At 37.4% G+C, this 13,347-nt stretch overlaps 2 protein-coding genes across 3 annotated transcripts; both read right to left on the bottom strand.

Moving 5' to 3' along the window:
• Nucleotides 1–677: 677 nt before the first annotated feature.
• On the bottom strand, nt 678–3,307 carry LOC117296032 (multiple epidermal growth factor-like domains protein 10). 2 transcript variants are annotated; one of them, XM_033778881.1, is made up of 4 exons: nt 2,788–3,307; nt 2,251–2,484; nt 1,529–1,656; nt 678–1,251 (listed from the first exon to the last, which is right to left on the bottom strand). In XM_033778881.1, the coding sequence occupies exons 2-4, from the start codon at nt 2,439–2,441 to the stop codon at nt 1,121–1,123; spliced, it is 450 nt and encodes a 149-aa protein (XP_033634772.1). In that variant the 5' UTR covers nt 2,442–2,484; nt 2,788–3,307; the 3' UTR covers nt 678–1,120. The 2 variants fall into 2 exon arrangements, with proteins under 2 accessions (XP_033634772.1, XP_033634773.1); XM_033778882.1 differs by lacking the exon at nt 2,788–3,307 and adding an exon at nt 2,712–2,778.
• Nucleotides 3,201–12,624, bottom strand: LOC117295550 (stimulated by retinoic acid gene 6 protein-like). Its single transcript, XM_033778247.1, has 20 exons — nt 12,526–12,624; nt 12,082–12,167; nt 11,657–11,799; nt 11,271–11,403; nt 11,129–11,177; nt 10,753–10,894; nt 10,563–10,632; nt 10,271–10,326; nt 10,092–10,153; nt 8,955–9,105; nt 8,144–8,219; nt 7,905–7,980; nt 7,286–7,334; nt 6,506–6,629; nt 5,602–5,721; nt 5,234–5,397; nt 4,900–5,122; nt 4,421–4,577; nt 3,788–3,909; nt 3,201–3,321 (listed from the first exon to the last, which is right to left on the bottom strand). Exons 1-20 carry the CDS (start codon nt 12,622–12,624, stop codon nt 3,201–3,203), a joined length of 2,223 nt encoding a protein of 740 aa, XP_033634138.1.
• Between the last annotated feature and the right edge of the window lie 723 nt (nt 12,625–13,347).

The raw sequence follows: 13,347 nt of genomic DNA, 5'->3' as shown, positions 1-13,347 counted from the left end.
TCTACTTGTTTTACGTAAAGTTGGTTCAAACACGCACTCACGTGGTCAAAAACTGCCAATGGCACAAAGAGCCCCTCCCCCCCGTTTTTTTTTTATTTATTTTTTTAAAGCTCTGTGGGTTGTTATCGGTCCGTCTTCAGGAGCGCTTTACAAAGTCTTTGTCTGTTCACACCTTGTTCATGGGAAGTAATGCTTTCATTTCAAGCTTATTCATTCACCAATGTTGAAACTTCACACCGAGTCAAAAGCGACGATAGGTCCAGTGCACAAGGTTGGGGCAGTGATGGGACGCGCCTCATGTATTCCAAAGATGAAACCAAAACTTTTAAGTGGTCTTTTAATGTAATTTTATGTGCCGCAATTTCCACTTGGACTGTCATCATTCAGGTGACCAGTTCAATCAAAATATTTAGATAATTGAAATTGAGGCCAATATAATAACCTATATTGATTGTTTGCTGGGGTGGGGGGGGGGAGCAGGCTACATCAGATGGGACGGGAGTCTGGGCGACGGGGCCGGGTGGGGAGGGGCGGAGCGGGCGGGGTGGAGGCGCATTCAAACCTTGTAATCCAAGAAAAAAAAAAAACCCAACTATGAAAATGATTACTTTATTTACACACCATCATTTAAATATGGAGAGTTGTCACAAGTTTTTTGAGGTGTTTATAATAAATAATTTTATTTATTTGCCAATATTCCAATACTTCCACTTCTCATTTTGGGCATAGAATACTTCCCGTTTAACTTGGGGTCATAGGCCATCGTGAGCTTGGACTTTAACACTGATCTTTTAAAAAAAATTTACAATTTGTGTTATTGTGAGTCAGTGCAGCCCTAATTTCCGGAATGATGAACTTGTTGATGATTTCCCATCAACCTCATGAAAACAGAGAAAAGAGCTCCAAGTTGCAGAGACAAAATTGTTCTTGAATTATCATGAGATAGATGTGGTAATTTTGTTCCTATGTACAAACACGGTAGTATATAGGAAGCTCATCTTCGTTAATGTTAGTCGTAGATACGGGAAAGGTACCAGACTAATTGAGCTTCCATCAGCCTCGGTTTGGTTACATGTGATTGCATAGAAGATAAATCCAAGATGGCTGCACAGTGATGAGTTTATTGACATCTTGAAGGGCAATCTCCACAGTCGGTACCAATCGCACATACTGCATCAATGGACCCCGGTCCACCATCATTACATACGTCATTATCCCTGTGTACCAGGCAGGAACGGCTGCATAGTGGATCTAGGGAGGAGGAAACAAGAAAACGCAACTATTAGTCAACTATAGGCAACACCTCAATAATAAATCTTTGGTGAGGTGCATTCGGGAATTTGAGAATCAAATTAATATTCCAATTAAAAAATGCTTTGCGGGGAAAACTCTAATAATTATATTATAACAATTTGTTTGTACTCCCCCTTTTTTTTTTACACAAAGGGCCTAAAAAAAGAAAGATAATTTCCAAATTAGAGTTTGAATTGACCTGTGACAACTCGACCTAAAACTTGTTCTGACTTACCTCCCGGTGGGCAGCTATCACATGTTGTACCAACCCATTGACCGCTGCAGGTGCAACTGAATTCCACCGTGCCGACTATTGCGCCTTTTTTAGATACGCACTCGGCTCCATTCAAACAAGGACTTGAACTAAAAGGGAAGAAAATGGAATAATAATTTAAAGCGCTTCATATGTGTTTCTAAGTGCTTTACAGAAAGAAAAAAAAATTTTTTTTTTAAAGATCGCTTTATTAAGTAGATTGTCTTAAGTACATTTTGTGCATAATATTTCCATGCAAACTTCTCTTGACTGTATATGCATTGAGAATAAAGAACAAAGACAGAAGAGCAATAATGGTTACTTTTTATAAATAAATTGGTGGCAAGGTATAGTGTAAGGGAAAACTTTCTGTATCCTGCCACCAGCAAAAAGGAATACCTCATCTGGTAATTCAATTATAATATTTGATTTCTTAACAAGTAAAAAAGGTGGTATGATGCGGAAATCTATCCAAACATTGCCTCTTCGTTGTAAAGTCCACGTGAAAGAATAACTTTTTAAACAAAGGCAGGTAATAATGAACAGTTGATAACTCTTTTTTGAATAACTTTCCGTATCACGTCACCACCTTTTCACTAATTTTTACAAAAAGGGATATCTCATTGAGGTAAACTAGATTCTATATTATTTCATATCAAATGAAAAAGTGGTGACGTGATACGGAAACTTTTCCGGTACTATACCTGCATGGACAGTCACGGAGCGGGGTCCTTGGTGCGGGGGCGGCAGCTCTTCTTACCCGATGATGTTGCTGTAATGGCCGGTAGTAGTGACCGGGTAAAACATGGTCATGCTGTAGTACACCATTACTCACTTGAAGGAAGTAGAACAAACACCATACTAAAACGATCGACGTTGGCTTCATAAGATACATCGTGGATCAAGAAGATGAAGTCAATAACTGTTGTGTTCTTTTCCTGAGATTAGTGGAGAACAAAACAAAAGTTCAATATCTCAGATCAGTATTCTCTTTCAAAAATGTCTACTTTTAAGATTACAATCTAAAGAGAGGCGCATCATGCATCGAGATACGAAGGGAAATCCATCGAAAGTGACTTGGTTGGGCGTTTTATAGAAATCCTGAATGAACGTAATGATTGGTGTCCTCGTGCGTTTAGATTCTTGCAAACTTAACGCCCCTTACCAAAACCACGCATACTATCTTAAGAAATGGGACAGAAACTTAAAAATCGGAGACCACCATATGCGAGACGTCTTACCTTTTCTTATACCCGGCCTCGGACTGCCTTGTGCTGGGTGCACGTTTGATGGGCTGACAGTCAGGAGAACACATAGCACTGGTTCCACAAGAATTCCTTCATTCATCAATCAATTATTATGCAACCTAAATTCCTCAGATTTTTTTTACACAAAGGTGTTTTAGATGTTCACTCGGAGCATTGTTTCGAATTCAATTCTTTCTGTGGGTTTCCTCATTGCGGTTAAACATTGTTAAACAATCACCGTAACATTCAGTAATTCGTGATCGTTTGACCTCGTAGAATTCCACACATATCAAACCATCACAGTAGCCCGTGATTAGTTTTGTTTTGCATCTTCTCTCAAACGAACTCTCATTTTCAAATAATGCACTGTAGTACTTATCTTTCACAAACGATATCCTTGTCAGCCACTATGACGTTATGACGTCATTCATGGAGTTGAACTGGGCATGTAATGCTGTTATATCAACACCAACTTTGCGTGAAGAGTGCTCCAATGGGTTTGTCATTACATCGGCTTGATTAGTAAAGCTACAAGTTGAAATAAAGATCAAAAGATTCCAAATGTGGCGGGAAGGCTGGCTCGTGGCTCAAAGAGAAGGTAATTTAATACACGACATGGATAAAAAAGGGATTTCTCAATGAGGTAAATAATTAGGTACTTTATTTAATATCGAATGAAAAAGTGGTGGCGCCATACGGAAACTTTTTTTCCAAGTTTTGATTGCAGAACTCGCTGAAAATTGTGTTCGGCCATTACACAAGGTGGACGAGAGTTTGTTATCATCTCGAATACATATAAATGCATTCTCTTTCATAGTTTAAACCCATCGAGGTCGACTGGTATCTTGTGATGTATATCCTGGTTTCGGGGTAACAGTTGGGCCACTTTTCCCACAGACTTTTCCCAGAACATGATGGTTTGTTGGAAGTTTTACTTGAAGGACGAGGTACAGATATGAACCCCCTTTGTTGAGGCTGAGGGCGAGCCTTTTACACACTGACAAGGATAGACATGCTGTCTGTATCCTTGACGTCTTGAGCAAGAGTCTTGCTTCCCTCTGCATCGAGTGTCGAGTTTGATCCATTTGAAATGACTGTTGTGGAGACGGCTCCAGTCTGGGAAAACAAATGACCATAAGACCTATTATTATTAATGATTAAATACAAAATCTGTTTCCTTTTAAAAACATTTTTTGTTCAGTCACCATAACCATTCACGAAGTTTAAAACGGTAGGCTACCTAGAGAGGGAAAACACGTTGGACTACTCATTGAACTATGAGTCTAAAAGGAAATGCATCCTTTTATAATTATATGTATAGACCTACATAGCCCTAGCAATTTGTATTACGATTGTTGCAATGAAGGCTTGTTTGTCAGTGTGGATTTAAGTGTTTTTCCTCCTTCTGCTTGTTCTTATATCTTCTACGTTGGTAAAAGTCTTACGCAAACGGGTTGTTCTTCTCATTCTCAGAGTTTGATAAACCTGCCATAAAAAAAATGAACCCCCTGCAACGAATTTTTAGCCCAAATTGTTCGCCAATTATTTTGATATTAACTTGAGATGTTAGTTTTTAGATGGTGGTTCGAAAGGGTGTAGGGATATAGAAAGGGCTATATGCCTATACCTGTTTTGCTCGTCTTTCCTTCTCAATATCTTGCTTGACTTGAAGTAACTCTGGAGCAATTCTCATTCTCGCAATGGTTAAGGAACGATTACGCATTAAGGTGATTGCTACAAACCATTTATTACGTGGCCAGCGAGGCTTTTGACGGCACCCTCTTCTTAGCTCAATGGCCATGCTTCCCTCGGAACCTATAAACCAATTAGTTGGGTTGTTTAGCCAAATAATGCTTATTACAAAAAGCTTCATTATCTCGTGTAAAATTCATTTTGGAAAATCATGATCTGAGGACGAAATTACACAGAAAAGTTTAATTTAAAACACTCCAATAAATTATGGCTTTTATTTTGTATAAGTTGAGTATCTAGTGGAGCATCTTTTAATAATTATTATAAATTTAGTTACGAGAATAAGCACAGTTTTGATGGTTTTATACAAAATCAAAATTAATTTTGTGTTCAACCCAATTAATTCAAAGTTACCCAGTCACTTTCCCTTTGTGGTTTAAAACTTGATTTATACAAGTAAAGTACACATGGTGAACATTACCTTTCTTGGTTTGTACTTTTCTCCAAAACGCAATAGATGCTTTTTCTTCTGCCATGTCCTTCCCGACTGATTTCCACAGAAAATGACAGAATGTTACAAGAACTGGATGTGTATGGGCAACCTCTAGCTCCAGAAAACCCATGTAAGATTTAAAACCTGAATAGGAATGAAAGAACAACAATTGAATACTCGATATCTCTTCTTTGCTGTAGTGACATTCTCTTTAAATAATTAGGATTGTATCCGCAATTGGTCCATGATTCTTACCTGGGTCCCATAACTCCCAGCCTCTCATAAGGGTCGATCGATCGATTCTCCCGATGAAGAGTACACCAAAGATAACAGCCTTGACGATCCTCATCAAACAAGACACTAACCCAACTATGACGTTCACAAATAAAGTCACGTAAACTACAACATGAAACATTCGCCTGGTGAAATAATAATAACGGAATTAGGAGAGTAAATGAGAATACAATACGGCCGTTCGTGGTAGTTGTATATTAATTTTATTGAAAGGCTGATTAATTTGTTCAAGGGTCAAGATTAATTTATGTCGAACACAAACGGCTTTTTTCTTTCAACTATTTTTGTTTTTACAAAGGTTATAGTTTGATTACTTTGTTCAGAATTACCTATTGTTGAGGCTCAAATGGACTTTATGCCTTCTCTTTTCTTTCTCTTTTTGTAAGAAAGCAATATGAGCCAGAGCAACTTGGACGTAGTAAAACACGATCCCCGTTACGAACGTTAACCTATACAGGGTAAAAAGAATTAGTTTATTTTTTTACCACGGTATCCCAATGATTACCTGGTTACCCAATGAAAGTTAAAAATGAGCAAAGATCCACACAATTACAGAGTTATTTTGTAGAGAGTCTAACGAATAACACTCAACTTGTTTTACTTTTATTCTAACGCAAGAAAGACCTTGGTGTTTCGACCACTTGACAGAAGAAACAACAACTTGTTAGTTATATTAAAGGCAGTGGACACTTTTGGTAATTTTCAAAGACTAGCCTTCAAAGTTGGTGTATCTCAACATATGCATAAAATAACAAACCTGTGAAAAATTGAGCTCAATCGGTCACCGAACTTGAGAGATAATAATGAAAGAAGAAAACACCCTTGTCACACGAAGTTGTGTGCTTTCAGATGCTTGATTTCGAGACCTCAAGTTCTAAATCTGAGGTCTCGAAATCAAATTCGTGGAAAATTACGTCTTTCTCGAAAACTATGGCACTTCAGAGGGAGCCGTTTCTCACAATGTTTTATACCATCAACCTCTCCCCATTACTCGTCACCAAGAAAGGTTTTATGCTAATAATTATTTTGAGTAATAACCAATAGTTTCCACTGCCTTTAAGCACAATGCCTCAGGTATCAAGTGACTGAATCATATCCTAAATTTCATCTTGTTTCCAAAACAATGATTCTCCACGAAAACCGTGATGGATATTAAAGAGCCTCTTTCATCGAGCTATGTTGATATTTACAAATATAAATAATCAATTGAAATCAACAAATAATACGGCTTACCAGTATCCCTCGAAACATTTGAGAAGCCATGTTAATTCTTCATCAGTTTTCTGAAGTTGATAAATTATAAAATACACAACGAAGAACAGTACGAGCCAGGATACGACTTGGGTTATGAGAAACCCTGAAATAAAGAACACAGAGATGGGGAGAGTGTTGAGATTAGTACAAGTTTATATGCATCTTAAAGGCAGTGGACACTATTGGTAATTACTCAAAATAATTATTAGCATAAAACCTTACTTGGTAACGAGTAATGTGGAGAGGTTGATGGTATAAAACATTATGAGAAACGGCTCCCTCTGAAGTGCCATAGTTTTCGAGAAAGACGTAATTTTCCACGAATTTGATTTCGAGACCTCATATTTAGAACTTGAGGTCTCGAAATCAAGCATCTGAAAGCACACAACTTCGTGTGACAAGGGTGTTTTCTTTTTTCATTATTATCTCGCAACTTTGATGACCGATTGATCTCAAATTTTCACAGGTTAGTTATTTTATGCATATGTTGAGATACACCAACTGTGAAGGCTAGTCTTTGACAATTACCAATAGTGTCCACTGCCTATAAAAACACCTACAAAAATGACTCATCTTGCACTTACGGTCTCTATTATTTTCACATTATTAATCTGGGTTATAACAAACATACTCAGTTCTACAATCTTCTCTTTTGTGGACTGACTTTTTATAAATTGAACTGGAATTCAACCCCCCCTGTAAGATTTGAGGCCGACAAAAGAACTTTAGTTTACCAATAACAGACTGGAGTAGACTTACCCCATGCTGAAAATCCGATCGCATATCCAGAAAAGCGAAGATTTGCCACCTATCAATCAAAGCATTATTCACATCAGTAAATCAATTTATACAAACTAATTTCATATCAAACATGCTCCGGAAGTGTCGTGGCCGAACGGTTAAGAACACCGAGTTCAAACTCTGGTGTTTCTGATCAGCAGAGCGTGGGTTCGAATCCCCAGCCGTGACACTTGTGTCCTTAAGCAAGACACTTAACCATTGCTTCGTCCTTCGGATGGGACGTTAAGCTGTTGGCCCCATGTGTTGTGTAACGCATGTAAAAGAACCCAGTGCACTTTTCGAAAGAGAAGGGGTTCGCCCCGGTGTTCCTGGCTGTGGCTGCTGTATGCGCCGTAGCACCTTGTAAAAGGTGCTAAATAATTGGGTCTCAAAACTCATCACTGCAATTACCTATTTTTCTGAAAGTTTGTATATACTCAGCGCCTTGAGTACCTTGTTTGGTAGATACGTGCGCTATATAAGACTTCGATATTTATATTATTATATTATTCTATTGGTCACACCGAGAAAACTGCTGGTAATTGGGGGGGGGGGCAAATAAGGGCAAACAAAACACAAACGTCACACAATATCTTACCACTAAAGATGGTAAATGGAACTTCTCTTTAGGACAGAAGTCTCGGTTTCCTCTCCACAACTTTAAGGTGTGTTCTCTAGAGGAGAAATAACATTTAACAATTCATAACTGATGAGTGACTCCTTCAAGAGTGTTAACCATTTTGCAATAGATTTGTTCATTTGAATCACAAACAGTCGTCGGACTATTGTTGACCTTCAAGCCTCGCTTTGGTCCATATACACGTGCTATAGTCCTACCTGTAACATAGCGGCATGTGTAGATTGTACAGTATTGACAGAGGGATGGCAAAATAACAAGATGCCCAGAACGTATCTGTTAAAAGAAGAGCAGTTTCATATTAGCCAGAATGTAACCGATAGAAGATTAATGGGTAACAATATCCGCTAATTACCACGGAATACTGCGCTTCTACGTCTCATGATTATGTGCTCTACATGGCTTGATAAACTCAGAATTCATCGGTAAACAGAACCATGCCATTGGAACATGGTAACAACAAACATAATACAAAAAAAGGTGCACGCTGTGACGGGGTCCATGGCGTTTTGTACACTCGAGGGAGAAAATGGAACCCGAGGCGAAGCCGCCATTTTCCCTCGAGGGTGTACAAAACCCATGGACCCCAGTCACAACGTGCATGCAACAATTGTTTTGTTATACCTTTGTATAATTGTTATTCCTCTTCTCGAAGTTCTGTTGTCATCTTCAAACATTATAACGACGGACTATATATTGTTTAATAAGCAGACGAACAAGAAACAATTCCCTCGAACCCGCGGTTGTTTCGTACATACACAGCGCGAAATCGACCAACGCTGGGAACGATCAAGGTGATGTACACCGGTGTACATCATCACTTTTCATGTTACCCGGCCCGTCGAGCCATGTAACATGCGTTTTTGTTGCGCGTCACATGATTGTTTCTCGACCAATCAAACTTCACAATTTGTTACCGAGGTATAACAAGGCTATTTGATGCATGGTGTAAACTTGTTATTGTTTTTTTCATACTAAGCACATCAATCTTGTCACTTAATGTTTACAAACCTTCAGCGATTTTGAAGAATTCTCTAGCCTCAATGATGAACTCTGTAGCATTAAACACAGCAAAAGATTGATACAGTATTCCTTTATCATCAAGTGCAATAGCTGGATACGTCCAAAGGGTGTACAAATTCGTCAAGTATAGAAGACCAACCTAGAGGAAATCAATTAGTGTCAAACTTCAAAAAAGTAATGACGATGACTAGAGCAAGCTAGTCTAGTCAAAACGTTGAGACCAATTCAGAACTGACTCCGCGGCAGTACAGTTAATTACGATCCTATAAGCTAAAGTAGTAGTCCAGTCTAATTTCTATACCATCCGCCCTGGTAATAGTTCAAAAGCAGGACAGTTCTTTTCATAACTGAGAAGTCTCCCGAACCTCCGATTATCTACTCCACGGCAGTAGAATAAAGCAAGACAGTTCCCTAAGAACAAACTATACCTGGCAAGTAGATACACATAACACATGGTGTTACCGCAAACCAAATCTACATTGATACCTCACCATGCAATGCCTCAAATCCTATATAAGATAAATATTTATTAAACTTGTTGGCATCTTTGACATGAATTTCTTTTTATAGGCTACAGTGTTCTATAGTGACTAGTCTTGGCCCAAGACTATGGTGCTTGATTCTGGATAGTGTACTACGCGCGGTTGAATCGCCAAAGCGCGCCCGCCACGGTATGATTTAGTTAGCTAGACGGCTTGAAATCTAGACTACACTCTGCAAGCTAGTCTAGATTTCAAGCCGTCCAGCTAACTAAATCATACCGTGGCGGGCGCGCTTTGGCGATTCAACCGCGCGTAGTACACTATCCAGAATCAAGCACCATAGTCTTGGGCCAAGACTATATAGTGACCAAAAAGAGGCAACCATTTCAAGTTTCTCTCAATTATGTTGTTACTCTTATTAATAACAATAATTCATAAAGATCTCTTTATTTTATGCTGAAAAGCTGCTTTCTTAAAGTTTTTGTAGCATTCCAATAAATGAGTTATTGTATGTCTCTTTGTATTTTAATACAAAGAGACATAGGCAATTATATAATATAGGCCTACCAAAGAATTGTAATACATGATGTCTTTGTTTAAAATTCGACGTTGTACATCCCTGTACCTTGGTGAATGTTCGTACCTGGTACGTAGTTAACGTCGCTAGTACCACTGTGCAGATAACTCTTGCTGAATATCTGAAACCTGAGCAACAATTACAAAGTTGTTTCAAATTTGCAAACATTTATAAAAGTGACGTTCCGCATCATATTATGTTCTTGCTTAAGGCACTATTACAGGACGCAGTATTAAGAAACTTACCAGGAGCATCAGAGTAAAGCTTTCTTCTGAGTCGGACTGAGAAACTCACTTCTCCCCTGCAAACAAATGAAACTTCATGATATAAAAATTATAAGGGTAAGACAAATTAGTGTTTATCAATATTCTTCTTGCAAAGTCGAGGTTGACAAAAGCATATTGACCTGTCGATTGTAGAGCATTGTAAGCAGTTTGATGAAGACGAATGTTATTCTTTTGACGCGCTGAATTCTTTAAAGAAAACTTTCACGATTGAAGGATAAAACCATTTTTGTTTTCTGCAAATAAAACTTACTCTTCTTTGAATGGAGTCAGTAAATATTTGACTCTCTCGTAGTAGTGTGTCTTCTTAAAGTCATCTTTAACTTCTTCATGATCATGTTCGTCTCTCTTAACAAACAAAAACAGAATTTGATTATTTGGTGAGAAAATAAAAACTCGATAGAAATAATATATTAAGAAAAGCAATATATTTTAAATGGAACCATTTGGAGTTAACGTAAGTGACTTTACCTTGCATGTTGCCTTTTTTAGTTGCTCGTAAAGCCCATTGCCAAAACGTATCTCTAAGAACATGTAACCAATAAACACTGGTACTGTTATAGCAATGGTCGTCCTATCTGCAAGCTGGATGGATGTACAGATATTGGAAAATCATTGTTTAATTCAGTATAATACTTTTCATGTATAAATAAGCATGTATAAGTTTAAACCCGAAGGTTTTTTTGTGTGTCAATTTCCAGTGTTTCATGGTAAAAGTACCATTATATATGTACAACAAAGTAAGTTACAAATTTCATGATTTGTTGGAAATAAAACAAAATTAATGAAAGAAGGGAATGAGCATTATAATCAACTTACAATTTCGATGTTTTGGCAGAACAACATTATCATGAGATAATACGTCATCCTGTGAATCATAAAAATCAACACGATCAACACAAATCAGTCATTTTATAAATGTAGATTTGGATAAATTTAAGTTCATCTGATGAACACTTACCATGCTGTATTGAATAGTAACCCGACGATATTTCCAATGACTTTGTGTTGCGTTCTTAGACAGATTAACAATGGATAGAATATCGCACATATCAATAAGACATTCGCTAACCCGATGAAGATGCTCACTGTTCCTGGATCAAAAACAATTTTAAAACATAAAATAACAATACGAAAGAAAACCACATTGGTGTAGTATAATATAAAGCAAGACAAGTTCTCAAAAGAACATAACCTACCCAGCAAGTAATACACACGTAGTGTTACCACAAACCAAATTGGGTGTGTTGGTGTACGAACACTTCCGAATACATGCAAATATTTAAAAATAAAATCCCCCCATAAAAAGCCAATAGAAAAATAGTAAATCAAGTATTGATTGATTACCTCTAAGCATATTGGGTATATAATCGATATTTGGGTTGTAGACCCACTGTCCGCTGAATAGGAGTAAGATACTGGTTGACATTACAGCAAAGGCGCTTGAAAAAGACCAACGATCGTCATAAGAATCCACTAGATTTACTGGACTATATCAAAGAAGAAATTACAAAAAGGTGCATCAACAAACAAATGACAAGATATTTGCACTGGCATTCTCTCTGTGAACATTTAACTGATCCATGTTCGTTAAGTGGTACATGTTTAGTGATTCATGTAGTTATTTTAACTCTAATATTGGTGCGTTTGGGGTGACACAGTTTTTAGGCGAACCACCAATCTTTAAAGTCCATCACCTTATATATATGGTATCTTCGTTTCATAATTTGATATAAATTTACACTTATTAATAATAACATTAACAATCTTACTATGGGATGCCTGGTCTCCGATTACAGCAGTTTGGCCACAGACTCACTCTAGCCTCCAGAAGGGAGAACATTACTATTATTGATAGCTGAAATAATAAAATGTAACTTTAGCATAATTGCATAATCAATGAAGTAAAAATCCAGTGTCTAATGTGAACGAGTTGTTCCTTGTATTTCAACATCACTAATTAATTTGGCATGACACCGAAAACGCCGGCGCAAAAATCTTTTCAAAACAAATTTCTAATTCATTCTGAAAACAATTCCAACGCTGAGATGATTAAAGGCACATGAACCTAGCTTATGTGTAGAAATGATGACCTCGACATTCACTTTTCAGAGTTCCTTATAACCTTCTAAGGCCGATTATTGTATGCGAAAACATAGAATGTAAATTGAAACCACACTCCTGATAATTATTTGAATGTTGTTTGTTTTACTTACCGAGACTGGTAAAGAAATATACGTCCAGTATTCCAATTCCAGTTCACGTCCACAGAATGAAAAACTTGATACATTTGTTGAAATGAAAAACTCCGCCATTTTGCTTTGAAGAAATTTAACCTTTTTAATTAAAACAGAAGATGAATGGGTGCAAATGGCGTCACCAGTCGGATAGATCAGTTTTATCATGAAAAGATTTATCCATGTTATCCAAAAAAACCTCCAACCAAATTCCCGATGGATGACACGACCGAGTTCCAAATAGAACCTATAAATGGTTCTTTTTGGTATTATAAGCAGTACCGGGAGACACCCGATGGCCATTTACTAATCAAAGACAAACTGTGATTTTTCCATGGGAATAAACACTGACTGTTAATAATTAAACAACTTTGACACATACTTGAATGATTGGACTTTAGAATAACCTTTTAAAACACTCACCTCTTCGACAGGAGGTTTTCTTTATTCCCCTTGTCGGCAACCTTGTTTTGACACAACCCATAATCAGTCTTTCCGAGTTCCCTATGAAAAATGTGACACTTTGGTCCCTTTTGCGGCTGCAACTTTCGCCTAAGAGGAGGACTTTCATTAGATTCGCGGCTATTCTTAGATGATACTTGCTTGTCAGTTGTTTTGTTAAAATAACTGATTTATTTGTTTGCAAGCATTAACACTAAACAGACGTTTTTGGACCTATGACTTTCTAGTGACTTCGTTTTAATCCTGGTATTGACGGTACAATTTTTCTTCTTCTCTTCTTCTTAAGATAGAGTCTCGTTTCAATGCCGTCTTATATAAAATGATTGATGGTTGATTCAA

The sequence above is a fragment of the Asterias rubens genome, chromosome 10 (assembly GCF_902459465.1).
Source record: "Asterias rubens chromosome 10, eAstRub1.3, whole genome shotgun sequence".
Lineage (NCBI taxonomy): Eukaryota > Metazoa > Echinodermata > Asteroidea > Forcipulatida > Asteriidae > Asterias > Asterias rubens.
This window is presented reverse-complemented; position numbering and strand designations above follow the sequence as displayed.